The sequence below is a fragment of the Electrophorus electricus genome, chromosome 1 (genome assembly GCF_041902795.1).
Source record: "Electrophorus electricus isolate QZ-2024a chromosome 1, ASM4190279v1, whole genome shotgun sequence".
Classification (NCBI taxonomy): domain Eukaryota; kingdom Metazoa; phylum Chordata; class Actinopteri; order Gymnotiformes; family Gymnotidae; genus Electrophorus; species Electrophorus electricus.
The window spans coordinates 31,073,506-31,097,160 of record NC_137497.1 but is presented as its reverse complement, the minus strand read 5'-3'; the positions used below and the strand labels follow the sequence as shown (position 1 = coordinate 31,097,160).

The 23,655-nt window shown below is 43.9% G+C and overlaps 1 protein-coding gene across 18 annotated transcripts in view; it reads right to left on the bottom strand.

Moving 5' to 3' along the window:
- Positions 1 to 23,655, bottom strand: part of rims2a (regulating synaptic membrane exocytosis 2a) — a 123,185-nt gene that overhangs the window by 93,020 nt on the left and 6,510 nt on the right. For 15 of the 18 annotated variants that reach the window (XM_081714886.1, XM_081714895.1, XM_081714910.1 and 12 more), the window contains 4 exons: positions 17,124 to 17,156; positions 16,281 to 16,391; positions 11,963 to 12,173; positions 2,504 to 2,784 (listed from right to left, as the gene is read on the bottom strand). In XM_081714886.1, coding sequence (XP_081571012.1) covers positions 2,504 to 2,784; positions 11,963 to 12,173; positions 16,281 to 16,391; positions 17,124 to 17,156 — 636 coding nt within the window. The remainder of the gene's footprint in view (positions 1 to 2,503; positions 2,785 to 11,962; positions 12,174 to 16,280; positions 16,392 to 17,123; positions 17,157 to 23,655) is intronic. The other 3 variants (XM_081714934.1, XM_081714943.1, XM_081714924.1) reach the window with 2 other exon arrangements.

Genomic DNA, 23,655 nt, shown 5'->3' with positions numbered 1-23,655 from the left:
ACACATACACACATACACACACACATACATACATACACACACACACATACATACACACACACACACACACACACACACACAAACGTTTTAAAAGTTAAAAAAAAAGTGTGAAACCTTCAGAAACGCCACACCCGTAATTAAATTTGAATCCCAGCGCAATTATTGTTGTTTCATTAAACCACCTTCCTGTCTCACTGCTCCCGCGCTCTCTCCGTATTTGTGTTCACTCCAATGACACCTCGGAGACCAAGACAAATTAGGGCCCCTTCTCACATTATTTCAGGATATAAATAGGCTGTCAGCGCTTTTTCAGTGGAGGAGATTGGGAGTTAATTTAAACATTCTTTAAGATGAATGAACATTGTTTTTCAGCGCTTAGCCGGCTGGAGCAGGATTTATCAGCGGGCTTTTCCCGGGACCGTTCAAACGTGCTGGCAGTCGCTCATTCACCAGTACGTTAACGGAACGGGGGTCGGTCAGCACTGCGAATAAGAGAAGAGGGGCTGTAGAAAGCGCTCGGAAAATAAATCAATCATATCGCGTTTGAAAAGGTTTCATCCACTCTTCGTGTGGGTGACGTGTTCCTTGGTCCCCTACAACTGCTACATTAATAGTCACTTGCCCCATGCAAATTGCAACTGTTAATGAATACAAAGTGCCGAGTTAATAACATGCTTGATTTATTCATTCAAGATCAGCTTTTTTGGTGGGTGTTTTTTTGCTGCCATATGGATGTGACAAGCCCTTCAGTTTTGTATACTAATAAATTGTTTATAGAGAGCACCGTTTCCTCGTGGGTCTCTAAAACGAACAGTGGAGTGCATGCTGAGATGTGAGATTCTGGGAAGGCAACGTTTACAGGAGGCTGCTGCGCTCTGATGTCTTCTGTTACATAATGCTGGATCTACCTTTGATGAAAGGGGGCACTGTTTCAGAGCCATATGGTGCGCACGCCTTCACCCTCTCACCTTTCTGCCGGGGAGAAGCGCAAGCAAGCCGACCGACCGAACAATATGCATACTTAATGGTGAGGGATTCTGAATGCAATAATTCATGAGCCCAACCCCTGTGATCTAAAAGAACACTCACTCCTTAACGACAGTGTGCATGTGTGTGTGTGTTTTTATCCAATATTCTGGGCTAAAGCTGGAGGTAATGGTGCCTCAGTACACACTGCTTAAATTCAAAATGTTGTTGGGTACGTACGTCTTGCCGATGGAGGTAAATGGAACCCAACAGCTCTTATTCCTGTAGCTGTGGCCTTACCATGTGCCTGCCTAACCACTCTCATCATAAGAGGGGAGCAGCCACAGGAATCAGAACATGCATCAGATTGGCTACAGACATTTCAAAATCTCAGCTGTAATGACCTAACACCCATACAGACGAAAGCACGCTCAAGCAAAAAGCTACGGATATGCTGTTTCTCGCTCTCTGTGTGGCTCTCTGTCTCCCTGACTCTCTCACCCTTTTCTCCTGCTTTCTCACTGACATGCACATGCACCCAGGCATCACCTGGCCTTCCCTGCAGCGTCCCGCATGGCACACTGCCCACAATCCCCTGAGTCCTGCAGGCTCATAAACATGGGTTCGATGTGGCAGGCAGCAGGTGGCCCGGCTACAAGGGTGCAGACATCTGTTTGCATGGAGGAATCTAATCAAGACCAGTGGAATCACTGTGCAGGGCACTTCACACATGGAGCTCAGGGAGAGAGCGCATGCGCTGTCCACAGAGTAGGAAAGGAGACCCCTTGTGGTCAAAAGTAGAACTGCAGCCCTGTAGAGCGCTCTTAATATCTGGGCAAATGTGTCCCTTGGAGTTACCTAGTTAATCAGTGCTTACTGAGAATTTAAAAGTTGTCCACTAAGGAAACACTTAGTTGTATAACCGATATAGATATTCAAGTGCAAAGATACCACTCTCAATCCTTGTGTGTGTTTATGTGTGTGTGTTATGCTAGCTTCTGTATGTTCTTTGCTCAACGTGGGTGTTCAAAAGCAGCAGCTGTGTCTCTCTGTGGAGTCGTTATTTGAGGACTTAATTGGAGAATCTTGGGCTGCTGGGTCCCTGCTGCCTTCTGTTTGTTTGAACTCTTTTTCTCCTGCTCACCATTTATTTCTTCCCCATAACATACACTTCCTCTGAGAACACAGTTTTTTCACATAGACCTCATACGTGTAAACAACCGAGGACTCTAATACCTGATAGGTTTTCGAACATAAAGCTTCCAGTCTCTCTGAGGCTATTAGAGAAAGACAAAGAGAAACACAAACTCATACCCTGTAATTCTAGACAATATAAGATCAGCCTAAGAATAAGAAAAAGCCCATTCTAGTGCCAGTATGCTGCTATTAGTTGCATTTTCTGTGCGTTCTCACATACCATCTCCATCCAAAAGCTTTGGTTATTTTAGATCCAAACTTCTGAGCACACATAGAATTTGGATTAGGGCCACATCAACCACAGCATGTTTCAGAAACCCAGAGCCCAGTCAGCTCTCACCTGTCAGCAGTTTTATAGCCAGGCTTCAGTCCAGAGGTGTTGTCAGGGGAGTGCTGGCGTGTGAGCTCGGGGCCCCTGCTCCGGTCCCCGGGAGGCCCCTGATAGAGAAGCGGAGCCTCCTGCAGTTTGGCTTTCTTCTCCTGAGGAGCCTCCTCGTTGCGCCTGAACGTGAACCCTCGGACGTCACTCAGGCCCGTGGCTCCTGGCCCCCCATAGAACCACGCCCCCGACTTGGTGAGGATTTCTTGTTGTTTTCGGCACAAGTTGCATACCCACATTACCTAACAGCAAAAAAGAAGAAAGAAGGTTAGCCAACGCCTTGGGTATTGATAGGCCTTCTTTATATTACTAGAGAACAAAAGCAGCAGCCAAGGTGGAAATACATAGCACAACATGAACAGTCAGGGAGTTGATCTAATAATGCTAATTAGCCAGTCTGTGTAGTGTTATATGGAGCTCTGGCTCTTTGGGGCACTGTACAGAGCAGCTACTGCTAGCTGCCACTGATTAACTGTCATGGTTTTGAACTACATGCCTCTTTCACATGAGATGAGGAAGTGTGGGAGGGGCCATTCATTAGTCCAGAGCCATGGGAAAGGTTTCCATAGAGACACCGAAGCCAGAAAGTCAGAATCAAGACCATGCGTTTATTTTCTTTCAGGACAATGCAATTAACACCAATTCCCATAACGAGCCATCAGGCTAAAAGAAAACGGTGATGAGGGCAGCAGTGTTTGTCTGGTGGGGCAACATTTCGCGAGCACCTCTGTGTGTAACACAGTCACGTACAGTGGATCAAATATGTTCAGGTACTGAAAGGGAAGCACCACAGACTGAACATTCACAGATTACCACGGAACACCACACTTTCTCTCCTAAAGCCCTCTTTTCACAGTAACAATAACAGAATACAGGCATATATAAAAAATAAATATTAAAAAAAAAAATCTACAAAGGATGTTTTAGCCAAAAGCAGAGTTAATGTATCTAACAATGAAGTTAGAGAAGAACAATTAGCATAATCTCTTTATCAAAGTGTTAACTATTTCCTATTAGCAGTAATGCATGGCAACATTAGTTTTATTTTGCAGATACAGACATGTAAGATGAGCGTGTTTTGGTGTGGCATATGGCATTACAGACCAAGACTCTCATTTTGGCAAAAAAGGCTAGTCTAAGCAAGATTGGAGACACCAGGGAAATTCCTCAAAACTGCGAATGTGACTAACAATAAATGAAAAGGTCTGAGGAATGACATCAAAATCATGTTAGTGCAGTTTTATTAGCATATAATTATATACCTGACAATTGATTATTAACATAAATCTCATTTGGGGGTAAAGTATCTCTTTAAGAGCTGCCAGAGAAAAGATAAAAATGTGCATATATGAGAGACAGAGAGAGAGAAAGATGTGCAGAGAGATGCATCTCTCCAGACTGACAGAGGTTAGTGTGGAATCAGGGCGTTGTATCTGGTGAAATGGGCCTCTACCACATAATCCAAGAACATAAAGGGATAAAATGCTTGACTAAGAGATTACAGAGATGTAGTTTTTGGTGACAACAGCATAAGCGGATTGTGCCCCAGTGAGAGCTGATCTTTATGATATCATGCCAATGCTGGGTGAAGGACTGAATTTAAGCTTATGGAGTTTGAATGTTTAACCTTTCCTGCCTTACATGATAAGCATATATGTGTGAAAAACGGGCTAGGCATGGCCATTCTTGAGATGCGCTCAGGCAGTCAGCCAAAAAGCTGGATAGGTGGGAACTTTTGGTTCTCTGTAGTCGACCAGCCAAGTAGTGAACATTACAGAGAATGACCTACTGCTTTCCTGTTAGTGACCGAAGGCTACACTGGTTTAACAGAGAATACCAAACTACACACCAGTGCATGGTCATCTTTTGTAACCTATGACCTTAAAGGCCCCACCCTCCAAGGGTCACAGCAGAGTCATCAACCCAACGCTTGCCAAACTCTAACACAGGACCTCTCCACATGGCCTGTGTTGCCATCATTACTCTGATCTCTTCATCTTCTCCCGGGTGCAGCCCAGATCTTTCAGCCACTACCAAGGTCCAGCCACGTCAGCCCTGACCCATTTTACCCTGCCACAATCACAATTAGCGTGGCTGCTCATCTCTGTCACTATCTGCCAGGGGTAATTAAACACACTGGAGCCCATAAACCACCCAGGCACCTTCTCTCCCTGTCCTGAACTTCTGATGCCACATTCATATTTTCCATCCGCAGGATAAACCAGAACACCCCTCAGATCGGTTCCAGAGTTTCCAAAATGGGGAGCAAGCATCCCAAGACGATCCTTGATCTTTTGAACTAGTAGTATATATATGCCTAGAAAGTCCAAGTGTGGAGAACCAAGGAGTAGCTCAAACTGAAAACCTTTCTAGAAATAGGATGCATAGGGGCTACCTGGGTTACGTGAGCATGAAGGTTACCCGGCTTACGTGAGCATGAAGGTTACCCGGCTTACGTGAGCATGAAGGTTACCCGGCTTACGTGAGCATGAAGGTTACCCGGCTTACGTGAGCATGAAGGTTACCCGGCTTACGTGAGCACGAAGGTTCCCCGGGTTATGTGAGCACGAAGGTTCCCCGGGTTACGTGAGCACGAAGGTTCCCCGGGTTACGTGAGCACGAAGGTTACCCAGGTTACGTGAGCATGAAGGTTACCTGGGTTACATGGGCGCCCCCAATGTGCAGAAGGTACACAGCCAGGAAGTGATGTAGAGTGGAAGCTTGTAGAGAAGGTATATGGGACAGAGCTGCACTACCACGGTTCTCCTCCCCCTCAGCTCTCGTCATCATTCCATTTCTCCTCGCCCCTCCCTTCTTGTCTCTTTGTCCTCCCAACTACTTCTCCTCCCTTTCACAGCTACCTCTTCCTGAGTTTGCACATTTCATAGTCATTGAACCCCAGTCCAAAAATAGACTCCTATAATGGAGGGCCACACACACACACACACACACCTGAAAGAAGAAACTCTTGTGCACTGCATTAACGGCTGATTTAGCCAATAAAGTGGAACCTGGTGTTTGACTATATTGGCAGATGTTGTTGCCCATCACATTTCACATGGTGCTGACGTGCTGTACGTGAGGTCGCTGTAAGTAAATTCAAATTTCACTTTAGCCTCCAGCTGATTCAAACTGGTTTTCAACATCACCCAGCACTGAGTAGGGATTGCCTAAATGCATTAGTCCTTAGGTTAATCCAGATCTGTTTCCTTTTTTATTTACTTTAATATTGGTGGGAACTCTCTTAAGATGCCATGTGCCATGTTCCTGCAGTGACAGGAAAGCTGCCATCTAGTCCAGAGATTCCCTGACCAGTTCCGAAAGACCTTGAAACAATCGTCCGTTAAGCTCAATTCCAGCCCCGATCACATCTGAAACAAGTAATCAAGAACAGGGAATTTTGCTGAGCCAGGTCTGGGAGGTGGACAAAAACGTAAAATCTCAGGAAATGCACGGGAACTGGGTGCGGAAGTATTGATCGCATCCTCAATTTAAAGGGCATTCAGTTTCTGACAAGTGGTTTAGCGCCCTCTTGTGGATATATAGCTATAGTACAACACTGTCATGGTCAAGCATAGGGGTAAGGTCACTGACACTGGCACACCGTAGTGGCTAGTTTTCCCAGAGTGAGTGAGCACTTCCAATCTGGAGCCAACAAGATTTTTAGACATCGCACTATTCACAGATTTATAGACCTGAACTAAATGAAGAAGAGAGCAATTTCGGAATCAGGCCTTGCAGGTCAAATCTTCATCTGTACTTTCACAAAATTGCTGGTTTAAGTCCTGAGCTTTTGTTATGGTGCATATGTGGCCACAATCACATCATAAGATAGCATACAGTTCAATTTAGTACTTAATCATATAGTTAGTAATAGGTCTAAACAATGAATATGAGTTAATCTGTGTCGATCAAATGTTGTAATGGCTTATAGATTTATGTTTATCGAACTATTCGACGAAATTAGCGCACTTTACCGTAGGCCTGTTTGAAACCGACTGTCACAAGCTACAACAAACCGACATGAGGAAGGTAAGGATTTAATGAACTTCTATTGTTGCAGACGATCCTTTTATGCTCGCATATGCCGCTTGCTTAGGCTAATGCTTGCTGATCCGACTGTTCATGCTAATAGATATGATGCATATTCGGGGGGGGGGGTGGCTGCAATCGACGTCTGATCTGAGATTTACAAAAGCAAATGGAAATACAAACCAGCATTGTGATGTTAATAGCAACTAAAAACCATCGTAATCAGAGATTAATGTTTACTGTGAAAAGATTAACAAATTGTTACCAAAATACAACATCTGCATTGGCTTTTATAAGTAAATATACTTTTATCCTGTGTCTGAATATACTGTAAGTTCAAAGTAAATCTCATTGGAGAAGAGGAGAACGTCTGGCCATGTGAGGACATTTCAGTATCTACCAGTCTTGACAAAGTTGTTTACCCATGATGGCAGCTTTCTTTCGCGTTCATATGAGAACAAATGTTAGTTTTATCAGAGATTCGTTTTATACGGTATATTGGAAAAATGTTTTCTCCTTTCAGCACCACAGACACTGCTTCTCTGGAGGAACACTAGCGTTAACGCTTTTCCACAGACCACGACGTGAAATGTTCAGACCTCCACTGGGTAAAACTTAACATTTTAGCAGATACAGATTCTTATCATAGGTCTAGCGACTACGAAAGAAATTCGTTGTTGAGATAAGAAAAGAAGTAATAAAAAGCAATAAAAAGATTAGTGCTAGAAAATGGGTCCTCGATAATAACAAGGCAGTGCGAAAACGTGTTTTCCGCCACACTATCACGCGATCTGTTCTCGTGACAAATGCATAAGCGCGTGGCTCTCCAGCGTCTGTGCACGAGAATCACTAAACGATCGTTAAACGCGTTCAAAGGACTCAAGGCCTGTAGTCTATAGAGGTTTATACTACCGCTCATAAATGTTGAGTCACTGCCATATGAAAAGGTTTTATTTGACTCATAGACATCCGATGTTTCACTCAGTTAAAGTGATTAACTGTATATTGTTATAACCATATATCATACTTTTTTCTCCCTTTTATTTAGTTTGATGAAATGTTTAAAACGAGTTTCCACAGTGCTGTCATTAAAATCGCCCTATGTATGTATTTGCAGCATTCGTTTTTTAATAATAGGCCTAACAACTCAACTTCTCTTGGGCTCTTATGTTCCGTGATACCATACTCATGAGGTGCTCTACACGCACACATGTCTGCAGTTCGTGCTGCTATGCACATTCTGGAGAATACAGGTCTGCAAGCTTGGATGTCAGCGAAAGAAGCGTGATGAAGGCGGTTCTTTTTTTCCGTCCAAGTTTTCAGTCTTCCCCCCACAACAGTGACCCAACCGCGGGGAAAGCGATCTTTGTCGTCCGAGACGGCATCAATATTTCCAGGTCGCGGTGTCTAGCGCGGCAAGCAGAGCTGTCGGACATTACACGAGGGAATACAATAGCCAAGCTGGGAAAGAAGCAAGGCCGTGCCTGTGTGAATCCATGACTAAGTGTTTGCTTAGCCTAAAAACGCGTGTTTCTTTAAAACAAATATATTTAAGCAAAGTAAACATAAACGTAGCTTCCGCAGGGGGACGGTTTGTATTCAGTACAATGCTGTTTTTCCTCTGGAGGGATTTTAAGGGCACAGAACAGCTGGTAAAATAGTGTCGGGCAAACCAGCATGTAACCTGTTTCACCGCACAGCCTCCGAGTTTGACCCCAGTACACACCGCTTAGCAGCTCCGGTAAATACGACCCCCAAAATGAGAGCTGAAGAGCGGGACCGGACACCAAGACTAGACCCCCCACCCCCCCACCCACACACACACACACACACACACACACACACACACATCCCGTGACGAAATACGACACAACACAGAGTCGGACCGTTCAAACACATTCACACACAGCCTGTCACTACATGTCCCATTTACAACTGTGTATGCAACAAACTAAAACCTTGAGCCTTGACATGCTGTACCAAAGATTACAAGAGTCTGACCACAAAAAATACAATTCAAAACATAATAATATGACATGTAACATTACATTAGCATTACACTGAATTGTAAAGAAATAACTTGTCGATCTCAGCAGTAATCAAGTGCCACACTAACATGGCGTTAGGACCAGTGTCAGCTGGGAAGCCTTTTCCAACAAGAATGTTGAAACTTGCATATGGGCAAGAATTAGACATATACACCCCTCATGCAATATATTATAGGATATTTGTTCACTGTAGCACATAATGCGTTACACCCTATACCTGATTTTTCTGAACACTAGGTGGGTGTATTGAGTAGTCTACTCTGTGCTGAATGAGATGGGCTTCCAGGGAATTACCGTAACCCAGGAAACCAGCAAATGCTCGGGCTGAAACTCCACCTCCCAGATCCTCAACAGCACCATCTGGGACGAGAGCCACCCGACACTGTTGGCACTGTGGGGCGGCTCAGAGGGGCTGGCCGTATGCCGACACCAGCAGGTTACTAGAGCAGCTGTGCGGCTGTATTCTCACAGCCACAGGCAGACATTACACACCTGTGGTGCACAGCTGTGGTGAGGAAGGTGCACTAGATTATGTCACTGCAGTGCTAAAGCAGCCTAACTCCCGACGTAAACAACGTAAACAGTTCAGTAGGGGACACACCAAACGGACGCTGAAGAGCTAATGTCACCTATGAGTGAGCGCTGATCACCTTCAGTCAGCTCACTGTCGCCTGTCATTGTCCGCGTGTATTACACTCCGACACACCAAACAGGCCAGAGCTGATGAATGACACGCATGCATGTTCTACACCTGCGCAAAGGAAAGTAAAAGGAAAACTGCTGCTTCCTGAAGGTGCAGAATTCTTCTTCAGGGTATACAGAGACCTGAGTCATTCCCACCTGGTCTTAAGATCCGATTTTTTCCATTGGATACGTTAAAGTCATTGTAATGATAGATGTTCTTCCTGTTCTTGAGATAGTTAGCATGACAGAATTACTTTCCGCGTAAATATAATGTTAGCCTAGCACACTGCCTTGGTAGATCAAGCCACAGTGCAAAAAAACCAAATAAACTTTGTGCAGTTTATGTCCATTTCATCTTGTTTTGAATCAAATTTAGACTGAACAGCCAATCAGAGAAGTGCCTCGCAGCTGACCGCCAGCACCGACTCAACATGCACAGTCACTGAGAACAGCACTGACGAGGACCAACCAGAGCCAGTGTTGCACAACACATCACACCGAGTACAGGCGACCAACGCCATCCAGTGGCCTGATGCTGTCCGACAGCCAGTAGTTGGGTCAGTGTGTCCCTATCCAAAGACACCCAGAGAAACAGCATCTGCACTGTTAAAGCTATTGATCAACCAAATCAGTACAGATTCACTGTACTACAATACCGTACTCCTAACGTAACCAGAATCGCTGCACAACACCACTACACTGTTCTGTATTTATACATTTGCACAAGTTACATTACACTAATAATCGACTGTACCAAAAAAAATCAACCAAGGGGCAAGAGACTAGGAAGCAGATAACAGGAGGAAAGGCTCAGAATAGCCAACTAACAGCAGACAAAACTTGGCAAAGGCAGGGATACTGGGAACAGTATAACTACACAGATAAGTAGGTGGCAATGCCTAACAGACAAGCGAGGTGGAGCCGGTGTTTAGGAGGTTGGCAAATCGGAACGGCAAGGCCACAATGAGGAAGAGGGCTCGGAAAGAGGCGTGGGCCGGATGAGCCTGCCAAGACCCTGCTTCTCAGAGTCATGTCTCACTGTGTGGATGCAACACAATGTAACGGTGTGAACATTTGTAAACTTTGGTGAGAGGTTTAAGCCAGAACACACTGACACATGCCGCATGAATTCTGCTTTTCTTCTAGTTTCAAAACAGTATTCGGGATTGGCTGGTGGGTTCAGGGCACACGTGCGTTCTTTCCTGCACACAAAACAGGCACACACTTGCGTGGTTCTGTTTTTCAAACAAAAGCCGAAGCCGTTCAAAAGAGGGCAAAGACAGCCTTTCTGGTCACAGGCCACTGCCTGTTTATCAAAAAGAGAAAGAAGGAATATAGTTCCACCATGACAATCTTTAACCCTTGTTTCAAACCAATCGATGGGCTGTAAACATGGAGGAATTACACCATGTGATAAAAACACTGAGAAAGTCTGTGGGTAGAAATCAAAATTGCTCTTCATGACAGCATGTACACAGCTGTAAGTCAATATGGTATAAAACACTAACTTAAACGTTTGTCCCAATAAGCTAACACTGAATGAGCATCCCTGTTAACATCAGCTAGCATTAGAGGTTAGCATGAGATCATGCTAAATGACTGCACCTGACCCCACTCACTGATGGCAGCATTAGCATATGAATTCAAACTGTCCTTTCTCCATTTTCATGATGGAACCTTTCTGTATGTCCCCATACCTTCTCAAAACATTTCCCACAGGGCTTCTTTCCATAAACGTGGGTAATCAATTGATAGGAACAATCAAAAAGAAGGAAAAAAAGAAGGTAACCACTTTGTCCCGCTGTTCTGAATCCACGGGGGCGAAGAGAAAAGAGCAAAGTCTATGAGTGACACGTCGGCACAAACAAAAAAACATGTCTGCGCTGCTGTTTCAGAGCATAGAGCTCTCTGACGCAAAGTGTTCAGAAACCCACCTCAGACTAACTGGACCTTGAAAGGAGACATGGAACGGTTACACAAACTGATTGTTTCTGTGCTGATACACCTGTGTTCTTGGGCTTAGACAGCCTCGAGTCAGAGAAAAACAGCCATTGTGGCCCTCTTGTGGTCCAGAGCTGCATTGGCACCAGCAGGGTTCAGCTCAGGTGAAGGGCTCATTTTGATGAAAATGTACAAGTCCAGACATGCCTGCTACCAATAACTCAAGATACGCCAAGACAAGTAAAGAAGCAGAAATGGTGAACTATCAAAGCAAAATTAAATCTCATTTCTTTTGGTCATCATTTCTGAGCTGAAAAAGTGAGGCACCTAAATAGTGATATACCGATAACTATAAACAAACTAAATAATCATATTCTATAATGGAAACTTATGGTAGGTACACACCTGCTTGAGATCATGTTCACTGTTATATAGAGAAGTTAAACTGAAATGTGGCTTTAGTATCTAAAGGTCTGTTCTGGTAAAATCAGGCCTGGTGACAGTTTAGATCAGACATACAGTTGTATCCTGTATCAGACATACAGGAAGAGAAAATCAACGATTAGGTTGCCTGATTAAACAAAAGTCACATCATTCTCATACACAGTACACCAGAATTGGATTTCCTGTTACAAAGTGCATGTAATCTTTCAGGAAATGATTCCACGGTGCACCCATGAGAAATACCCAGGCCAGCCTGCCCACGTGGTCGTACCTTGTTGGAGCGGAGGGACACCCGTCCCCCACAACGAGCGCAGAACTTGGTCTGGCAGTATGAGCACGGATGGCCACAGCCGTCGGCGAACTTGGTCTTGTGGCAGATGCCGCAGGTGGGAACGTCAGCCTTCTGCTCCGGGGCAGACTGGACCTCCTCCCCCATCCTCTTCACCTGGTCCTTATACAACTCGAACTGCTGGTGCAGCTTCCTGCAAGGAACGCCACACGGCCCATCAGAACACCACCACTACCGAACAGTACTCATAATCCGCTGGGATAGAAGTACTTTGTCAAAATAGCAGTGGGCAAAATGTTAAGAAATGTATGCTATGCCAGCTGCCCACTTTATTAGAAATACCTACCTTTTATCCACACTCACCCGATGCCAGGTGTCCCTATAGGTGCATATTATGGGTTTACAATTAACGACTGTAGCTCATGCACAATTATTTACATGCATCATTTTTCAGTAGGACATGCCTGGGGGAGTGCCAAGCAGTAGCCAAACCCAATTCCACTTTCTCAGGTTCCCGGTCATTTAATGAATCATTTGCACCCGTGCTTCTATTTCAAGGCCAGGTGTAAGCTGACGCTGACCGTGCTCACGGTTCAAGGCTGTCATGGCCTTCAGCCGGTATGGTACAACCCTACTCTTGTCCTGAGGAGAGTTGGTCATAGTATAGCCCAATCATTTATTAATTTATTTGTTTATGACATTCTATATGTTTGCTGTTATTAAATACATATAATTTTCTTACAGTATTCTACTCATTTACAAATACAATAGCATTTTCCCATTACTGCCCATATGGGCCATTTCATACAGCAATACGCATACTTGATGCATACAGGTATTTCATTATATAAATGTCTAATATAAAGCACCAGGTATACGAAAAGTAACTAGTGTGAAATGTACATGCTAGCTTCATATTTATACCACATATAAGTGGTACATATGTGGTAACATATAGTGTTTTCATAGCCTTTTTGTATATGGGCAGCTAAGTAATACAGCAGCAATGAAAAGCTCATCGCTCCTTTAAACAATCTTTCATAGCAATGCCATCACAATTCCCAAGAACCTATTCATGACATTATGGGCTATAGCTAGTATTACTCATACAGAACAAAAACAGGATCAATCGCAGTGCAACTAGTAATCAGACCGTGAACCTGACTGACACCAGTACTATGTTCAGCATGAACGCACATGACTATTATGTAATAATAAAAATAATAGCGATAATAGACACACCAAGATAACTGACTCCTACGGAAAGCCAGGGCTGTCCATTTAACACTGCACACTACACATCTGAAACGACTCTCTTCACATGGAGCAAGGGGTCATTTCAGATACAAGGTGTCTTCACATTCCTTAGTCGTTGTTACGAACGCCAGGAATCGCACTCAATCCCACACTGCCACGCCTACCTCTTCCCACACATGCCTCCGATCTGGTTCGGCGGAATACTAGCGCACACCTGATCAATTTCCCTCATCACTGCTCCCTTACTTAAGTATTGCCAACCTGATGTTGCGTACCAGGTGGTTCAGTTACAGTTTTGTCTTCCTGGTTTTCGACTCCTGCCTGTGTTTCAGACCTCGTCTCCTGCCTGACCCCTGGACACCCCCACCCCCCCGACTCTGCCCCGTGTTTTCTACCTCGAACCAGCTGGACTACGAATACCTGCCTGACCCCTCTGATCTATTTGATTTCCCTAATCAAATCTCTTGCGATTGGATCCTCTTCCTTGTGTGTGTGCAATCATAACAGCTGTTCCTTCTTGCGTCACCGGTCAGAGTTTAAAGGTCAAGCAGAGGGAGTGGCACGTCTGTGACCCATATGCATTTTGTATGGCAGCTGCCAATCAGTTGCCTCTGCAGAAATCAAAGCTCGCCACACTATCCGAGGTCCCCCGCTTGAAACGGTTTTGGCCCCCACAGGATTTAGCAGGATGAATTATTGAGTGTCCCTGTCCCTTTCCCATGTGAACACTCATGGGTTTCTCTCACCAGAACCATTCTGTCCGTATAAGGCTTGACCATGTGACCATTACCTGTATAAACACAGGAAGCAGTCCCCTGGTTTTTATCTGTCATTGAAAGTCCACTTTGCTATGATTGATCTACTTGGTTAAGTTTATGACATGTTTTATAGGCGCAAAACAATTACAGTCACATAAAAAACCAGGACAAGGATCCCCAAATGAGGTAAAAAATAGAAAATCACTCTCCCTGTTATTCATCTATCAGACATCTAAAGTCACATTAGGGCTGCTGACCAATGAATGATGAAACTAATTCCTCCTCCCCTGCACAACCCTCCAAACTTCGCCACAGAGCATTTGACCACCTTTAGCATTCATCATGTGAACCACACAGCCAGCATAGAGGCAATCTCGTTCCCGCCTACACTGCACTATCCCCAAGACACATCTGTCCCGCCCCCTGCCCCACCCACCACCTTCAACATCCTCCACCCCTGACCCGAACGTGACCTAGTGTGATCCACAGGCCAGGCAGTAGGCAGGGCCAGACAGCGGTCTCGGGCAGCGTGGCATACACCTGCAGCATACGGCCTGCAAGGTAACCACACGCTGCGTTCCTGTCTCGCAACAAACCGCACCTGCCGCGCCCCTCGGCTAACGCCGCAGTCAGAGAAGTCCGGCGGTAACCCGAGCCAAGCAGTTCAATATTGGCTCCTCATACGACTGACAGCAGCATGATGCAGGGACTGGACCTTAAGCTGATGTTTACGCCCCTTCCACAGGTTTGCATATGTTTACTAGAAACCCATATACAGTGTAGGTCCTACATTATATATAGACATTACATAATGTATGAGGTATTATGTAGTTGCTGCCTTTTCCTCTGGTCTAGGAATTGTTTGGGGCAGGGTTTGTTTGCACCTCACATATGCATTCAAGAGCAGTGTGGCTCTGAAAGTACCTACTTAAGTATACAGTGCATTGCAAGAGGATTCAATACCATTAAAGTCATCAGTTTGACTTAATTTTATTGCAAAAGCAATATGCTCTTATAGTCCATTTTCAAAGACAACATTTATTATTTGTTGGTGTATTTTAAACGAATTAAAGGTGGGAAATTGCAGCAAAGTATACATACTCATGACCTTCAGAGTAGTACTTGGTGTTAAAACAGCTTTCAGCCTGCCAAGGTACATTTCTACCACCTATCGCTCACTGTTTGAGAATAAGACTCTTCACTCGATCTTCCTGGCAGATTTGCTCCAGGTTCTTCAGGCTGGTTGGATGGCGTCTGTAGACTGCAGTTCTCCTAGAGTGCCACAGACTCTTGATTGTACTGAGATCTGGATCTTGACTTGGCTATTTTGGAACATTCGTCTTTTCACTGTTCAAGTGCTCCTGTGCTGTGTTTTGGCTTTGTGCCTGCTGAAAGGTGAAGTTTCTGCTAAGCTTTAGTTTTTTTGCAGACTGAAGCAAGTTGTCTTTCAGTGTCTCCCTGTATTTTGTCTGTCTGTCCTTCAGTTTTAACAAGGTGCCCAGTCCCCACTGAGGGAAATCATCTCCCCAACATGACACTGCTACCCCAGGACACTGCTGGGAAGGATTTTGTTGAGGAGTTGGCAGTGGTAGTTTGCCACCTCTTATAGCATTTTGAATTTCAGACAAAAACCTCCATTTTTGCCTCATCTGATCACAAAACGTTATCCATTTTTATTATTTCTATACAGACCAGTTGTATGCGGAACTCTTGAATTTGTTGTCTGGTGCACCTTGATTTCAGTGTCAACCACTGAACTCTATAGCTCAGTCAAAGTGATTGTTGGCCTCTCTATGACTTTGGCTCGTCTAGACTTTGTCTGGGTGCCTATCTCTTTAGAATGCTCTTTGGTTTTAATTTTCACAGCTTTTCTGTAGATTCACAGTGGGGTTTGGATCAAAGGGGGTCTTTTACCCTGAAAAGGTTAATGATTCACAGGCGGTCCTTATTAGAGCACTCAGAGCTTCCGCGGCATAGGAGCTGAATACGTAAGCAAACATAATTGTGCAGTTTACTCATAGAATATTTTCTAACATAAAATAACAGTAAATGAATGAATTTTGAGGGCCTGTTTTTTAAAATAAATTTTTAAAGGTGGTTTAATACTTTTGCAAGGCACTGTATGCTATATTACATTTCTTTTTAAACTTTAACAGATAACAGAAATATTGGACTTCAACTCTGCCTTAAAAAGGTGAACTGTCAGTTATAGATATAAACTGTATGCTTGGTAGTGTAGTTTTTGCTCAGAAGGGACATGGACGCAGGCTTCTGTTTGTACTTACGTTTCCGGCTCCTTCGGAAGTTCAGTTTGGGGCTCATTTTGAGGCTTTGTCTGTGGCTGAAGAACATTATTAACCAGCTCGGTGATCCCGCTAAAGGGACCTTTGAACCACCTGCACAGACAAGCAGGAGAACAGCAAGGCTGGCTGTCAGGGGAAGGAGACGCGAGGGGTTGACGCCACGAGTTGGAATAACCGTCATTAGTGCAGCTACACTGCAGCACACATTACTGTGGGGTAGACAGGAAGGCAGCCAGGAGCTACAAAGAACAAAAATCTGAGGCACATCAACAATGCTCACACCAGAAAGGGGGGGGGGGGGGGGAGAGAGAGAATGTGAGAGAGACAGAAATAGAAGGAAAAACAGAAAAGAAAGAGGAGAGAAATTGAGAGGAGGATGGGAGATAAAGCGGAAGAGAAACAGACAGACAGGAGACAGAGGGAGAGACAGAGAGAGATGGGGGGGGGGGGGAGATTAAAGGAGGCAGGTAGCACCTGTATAATCAAGGTGTCATCAAACAACCAGACACATTACGGCCATATGTCACACAGAGGAAGAGAGATCAAACACAGCATCTCTCTGCGACTAACAGCCGGCCGAGAAGCGGGTAAAGCAGAACGGATGCATCCAGCGTCCGACTGGATGAAGTAAGAGGCAGTCACCAGCTCTCTTACGCAGCGAATAAAAAAGCAACGGCAAACCATAGCCAGCCAATCACCAGAGAGAGGAGGGAGAAAGAGCTGCCAGTCACGGAGGAAGCCACACAAAGAAAGAGACGTATGGTGCAAAGACCAGAGGGGCAGCGGTTCAAAACCTGGAACCTCTCTGAGATAAAAGATACTTACTGTGGTGATTGAGACTTTGGTTCCTCTTTAACCCTAAGAATAAAAAATGACCAACTCAGTGGGAAAATAACAGCAGAATAATAAAAATGAATGATTAAGGTTACTTTTTTTTTTTTAGCTTGTTTTCTTGTTTCTGAGGTTAAATGAAAAGATTAAGATAAACATTAGCATGACAGTATTACAATAAAATGATTACAAATGCAATCCAGTATCAGCATTAAAATGCATTACAAAACATGCAGAAAATATGTATATCAATTGAAATAGCAAAAGTGGATTAGGTGAGATTTCAACATGAGTTAAAAAAACAATTAAAATACTAAACAAATTTAAAACAAAATTAAGATCACACAAATTAAACCAATAATGTTATTAAATAGCATCATCCCAGGAGACAAAGATCTCATCACCTCTGCAACCACTCATATCACCCAAAACATGTCGTCTTTTAGGTTATAAACCTCACATAAATGGAGACTATGTGACTATAAAGTTTTACAGAATTCAGTCATTTTTAAGAGACTTCATTGCTATCTTCTAAACACCAAGCCAGGAGTACTTTATGTGACAAATAAGACCATTCAAAGAGCCCTAAATTTACAACCCAACACAGCAATACTCCATAAAGTATACTAATTAGCTTAAAACATTAAAGAGAGCATTACTGATAAAAGCACTTCATTTGGAAGTTAGCGCATGGGTCAAAGTTCCAGAGAGTTCTCTCACATCATTCCGAAAGCGAGTTGAATCATTGCAGCGATACTGCAGGGTTACATGGATACAGGGTCTCACTCTAAGCTCCACAAGAACCTCAAAGCCTTGAGAAGTCTACGTGAACCCCCAGGAGGTGATAAAACTGCACCATCTGTGCACGTCTCCTGCCAGGTTCCAGCGTCGGCCACAAGCAGCTTCGTTAAACACGCGTGATCTGGAGCAGAGCCTTCCAGAACTGCCTTTCTCTGCCGAAAGACTGCCATTTGATATGGTGGCGCAGGGTAAGCAGTGCCCACTAATGGACAAAGGGAGTGCATGTCTCTTGAACCTAAGTTTGGGACTGCTGAGTCTAGTGAGGGAAAGTCCCCAGTGACGCTGACCTTCCATCAAATGGAGTTACAATATAAGCGGAGTCCGGAATGGAGAGAGGCGGCGATAATAGTGATCTACTCACAGACGTTGCCCTGAAAGTCTGTTAGTACGCTCTAAAAACGGAGCACGCCCCTCAGTTCCCACGCACCAGAGGAGTTAGAGCCCGCAGAGAGCTCGCCATGACAGTTACACCACAGTCTGCCACATGGAAGCGGGGAACTGAGAAAGAACATTAATTTCAGCTAAACTGAGCTTTTCCTCAGCTCTTTCTATAGGTAAGACACTCGAAACCTCACAGGCAGCTAATACAATGGTTGAATAAGGGGCAATGTTACAGTCATGGTTATAATTCCAAACTGTATATGCTGGTTTGAGAAGAAGAACCTTCCTTTATTAGAAGCCAGCTTGGCCAGGCAGGCGCAGACCCACGGCATTTAAAACAGTCCAAAGCAGTACCTCTGGGAAAAAGCCAGATGTGATAATTCATGCTCTTGAATTCTTTATTGTGTGTGAAAACCCACCTATGGCAGAACATGTGGAAGCAGAGTCATCAACACCCCCCCCCCCAAACACAAACACAAACACACACACCACACCAAACCAAACAGACGTCACCATCATCACCATTGTCATCACTGTTAGCATCAGAATTTTAACGAGTCCAAAAGAAGGTGTAGACTACTAATATCTTCACAGAGATACTAATATCTTCATAGAGATACTAAAATCTTCATAGAGATCTCTCGCTCTCTTTCTCTTCAGTCGAACAGCCTGTTCAAAAAACAAGGTGGTATAGTTATGTGCAAAATAATACCAGTGTGTTTAAAATAATTGAGAAAAAGTTCAATCCTCATAATATTTATTTTCATATACACAAAAGCACTGGGAGCACTGCACATTCAATTCCAAATGAAAACATGAACGAAATATCAATTTTAAACTGAAAATGAAGAAAAAACAATAATGGGCTTTTAAAAAAATAGCAGTGTCTTAATTTTCATTTACAAACTCGAATATTTACAGTATAAACTGAAAGTTGTTTACAGATTTAGCTTTTCTGTTGATCACTGAACTAATATTTAGTTGTATAACCTTTATTTCTGATAACTGCTTTATATCTATGTGGCATGGAGTCAACTAACATCTGACACCTGCGAACAGATATTCCAGCCCAAGATGATGGGACTACATTCCACAGTTCTTCTGCATTCTTGGGTTTTGCATCAAAAACTGCATTTCTGATGTCACTCCACAAATTCTCAATCGGATTGAGGTCTGGGGATTGGGCTGGCCACTTCATAACATCAATCTTGTTGGTCTGAAACCAGGATGTTGCCTGCTTGCTGGTGTGTTTGTGGTCATTGTACTGCTGAAACACCCATTTCAAGGGCGTTTCTTCTTCAGCATAAGGCAACATGGCCTCTTCCAGTATTTTGATATAGTCAAACCGGTGCATGGTGCCTGGTATGCGATAAATGGGTCAGACTCCAAAGTATAAGAAACATCCCCAAACCATTATGCTTGCACCTCCATGTTTTACAGTCTTCATAGTGTACTGTGGCTTGAATTCAGTGTTTATTGGTTGTCTCACAAACTCTCTGCAGCCTTTAGACCCTATAAGAACAATCTTGCTCTCGTCTGTCCATAGAATGTTGCGCCACTTCTCTTTAGGCCAGTCAATGTGTTCTTTGGCAAACTATAACCTTTTCAACACATCTCTTTTTCAGCAATGGTACTTTACAAGGGTTTCTTACAAATAGTTTGGCTTCACGTAGGCATCTTCTGATTGTTGCAGTACTCACAGGTAACTGAAGATCTTCTTTGATTTCCCTGGAGCTGATCACTGGATGCTTCTTTGCCATTCTTGTTATTCTATGATCTATGTGGATGGTAGTATTTCTTTTCCTACCATGTGTTTTGGGTTTTGCTTGCCATTTTAAAGCATTTGAGATCATTTAAGCTGAGCAGCCAATTTTCTGCACTTCTTTTTATGTTTTTCCCTCTCCAATCAACTTCTTGATCAAAGTTCTTTCTCCTTCAGTACAATGTCTGGAATGACCCATTTTACGCACTGAGCAAGGGCTAAAACTAGCAGGTTTTCTTTAAATAAGGGCCATAAATGGCACCTGTTTCTTCATAGAATGAATGACCTCACTAATTGAACTCCTCACTGCTATTAATTTGAACACGCCCCTCTTATTAAATTATTCAATTACACCCAATTAGCAGCATGCATGTCATGACTGTTGATTCTATTGGTCGCCCATTACTCGGCTACACCTAGTCATGAATTTATTCCCATGTTGTATCATCATTTCTGCCAAAATCAGTAATTAAATACATTAGTGATGTTAGACTGCTATTATTTTGCACATAACTGTATATACCAGCACTTTAAATTTTTTTTTTTCAAAGTTTAATATTATTGAATGCATGGTCCTAAATTGTGAGGACAAGCAAAGCTTGGTTTGTATATGAGATGAAAAGGTTACACATTTGCGGTTGCACGCTAAGGAGTCAAACAACCATCCGCGGAGGATTACAGGTAACTGGAGCTAGCCAACAAGCTCTTGAGGAACCACAGAGAGTGGCAGAGAACATCAAAGCTAAGATCCCGTGGGACCTGCGGATTCAGACAGACAAGCGTGCTGTGGCGAACCAACCAGACACGGTGAAGATCCAGAAGCAGCCGTGGTGACAAACGTGGCAGTCCCAAGTGATGCAAACGTCCGGCGGAGGGAACGTGAAGATAAAAAAAAATCCCAGAGACTGAACGAAGACATAGAGAGAATGTAGAAGGTTGAGACCAAGGTTGTCTCAGTGGTGATAGGGGCATGTGGGGCTGTGACCACTAAGCTGGTGGAGTGGCTTTAATACATCCCAGGAATGGAAACATCAATCAGTCTAGAAGCGTGCAATTCTAGGAACAGCTAAAATACCGCACCACACCCTCAAACTCCCAGGCCTCTGGTAGAAGCCCGAGTGTGAGGAAAAAAGATAAACGACCACCCACTGGAAGGGTGAGACTTTATTTTTTAATATTTTTTAATATTTTATAAACATAAGAGAGAAAGAGTGTTGGTAAAAATTGCAGTGTAGTACACAAGGTTCCCAGAGAAAAAAGGACTTTCAAAAGCACTTTGTTTATATATGTATAAACATGACAGGGTGTGGAAAAGTGGAAGGAGAGGGTTTTTGTGTCCTCCCTGGGGAGTATTTTAGGTTTAGCACTGGAATATTTCTTTAACCGAATCTGCCTGTAATCATCTTGATCAGAAATCTCTACAGGGCCTCCACATCCTGATATCACTTATTCTACAGGGCCCAAGAGTGACTGTGCTAGTGATTAAACTATAACAAAGCTATGGGTAGTGTGGTCAAAGCCAGGCGGTAGGCCTCCTAAAAGCCAGGAGATGTGTCTTTAAAAACCATGAGCCCTGCTTACATTCAAATGTCCACCCTTCCATCCAGTGAAAATCCAGTGAAACCTGCAATAACTGCATGCCAGTCGTATTCAATAGTGCGCTTCCACAGGCGGCGAGCGATGCCAATTCCTTGAATTCAAGTGCTACATAATGAAAAAAAAAAATGACAGAGAGAGGTTAGCACACCCTTTTAGTGAGATTGGTGCAATTCCCTTTCAGTTGGTAACAAGAGATTCCACCCTGTGTTGTGTGTCTCTGTTACACTGGATCATCTCTCTCTCTCTCTCTCTCTCTCTCTCTCTCTCTCTCTCTCTCTCACTCTCTCTCTCTCTCTCAGCCAGCAGGACTGGGGGTTGGGGGGGGGCGTCCTGTTACGTAACGCTGAATCGTAGCATGCCAGTGTAGGACATAATTACTCTGCAATTACAGTTTCAAGTGTGCCAGTCCTGGCTGGTCACGAGAGCTCTAAACCAGGCACCAGTGTCCCACACACTCCCTGGATGGAGGCAGGGCCCAGGTTTGCATATGCAACATACACGTAATATCATACGCACATGTCTTTGTGTCCGTGCCTACGTGTGTGTGTGTGTGTGTGTGTGTGTGTGTGTGTGTGTGTGTGTGTGTGTGTGTGTGTGTGTGTGTGTGTGTGTGTGTGTGTGTGAGACAGGTGGCAGCAACACTAAAGGAAATGAGCCGTTTTATGAATGTAAATATCATGTGGGCAGGTGTGTGTGTGTGATTGCAGAACCCAGGCAGAAGCAGCTATAGCCCTAAACAAGTTAGAACCAGTCTAGGTGCTCGACTAAAACATCACCGACCACAAAGCAGCAGAGATTATCCCCCCAACCCAACACACAAGCACACACCTACAGACACACACACACACAGAATAAAAGGGAAAGAAACCCAAAATTGTCCCTTCGTTTAAGACAACACAGCCCTGTTCATTGTCTTCTGGGGACAACATGAACACCTCTCTCCTCATCTTCCTCTATAAGGAAATTAGTGGAAACATTTGTCTTTTTAACCCAGTCCCCAACAATCTCCCCTAACCCAAGAAAGAGTGAGGTTACCATCAGGTTTCCAACCTGGCATATTTGCTCAAATGGGGTGAGATCTGCCTGAACCATGCAGAAACGTGTTTGCATACACAGCAGTCTTGGGATGCTGTACTTAAACTCATCAGACAAGGAAGAACACTGAATATAACATGTGAACCCAGGTCACAATCATCAGGGCTGTCACTGACCTCTGCACCACGCAGCCATGCTGGCATGGACAGATGTACACACATACATATGTTTTTGTACCCTGTCAGCAGGTGAAACAAGCATTACATATATACTGCCTTATATATATGTATCGATATAAATATTTAAACATATTTAATGTGTAGAAATTGTAAACAGCTGCATAAATTGAAAATATCCCTTTAATTTCTTTGGATTCCCTACATGGGACATTTGTGTCTTAAATGTCATAACACAACACACACAGCCACAGAGACTCTCTGTCTCTCTCTCACACACACACACACACACACACACACACACACACACACACACACACACACACACACACACACACACACACACACACACACACACACACACACAGTTCTGGCTGTCCCTCACATGCAGGTGTTCAGGTCTCAGTGTCACAGGCTGTAATAAGGAGCAAACTATGTATACCGTGCACCAATCAGCGGACATTCTAATCCACGTCACTGCCGTCAATCAAGCTGACATGGCCCCTCCCCCTCCCCTACTCCCAGCTGTACTGAAGCTGAACAAACAATCCAACCACAGGCAATCTGAGCACAGAGCACTGAAACCATACATGATGGTCAAACAGTTGACTGGAGGACAACACCTCCTGTAGTATCATGCAGACCACACCCCATAACTGTGTTTTGGTTGTGTGTGTCAGTTATTCCTGCAGTGCTCTATTTTAGCTTGTAACTTTAATTTGTCCTTTTTTCTCGGTTAATTCGTTTTTTGCGTGTTTCATTATTTACATTG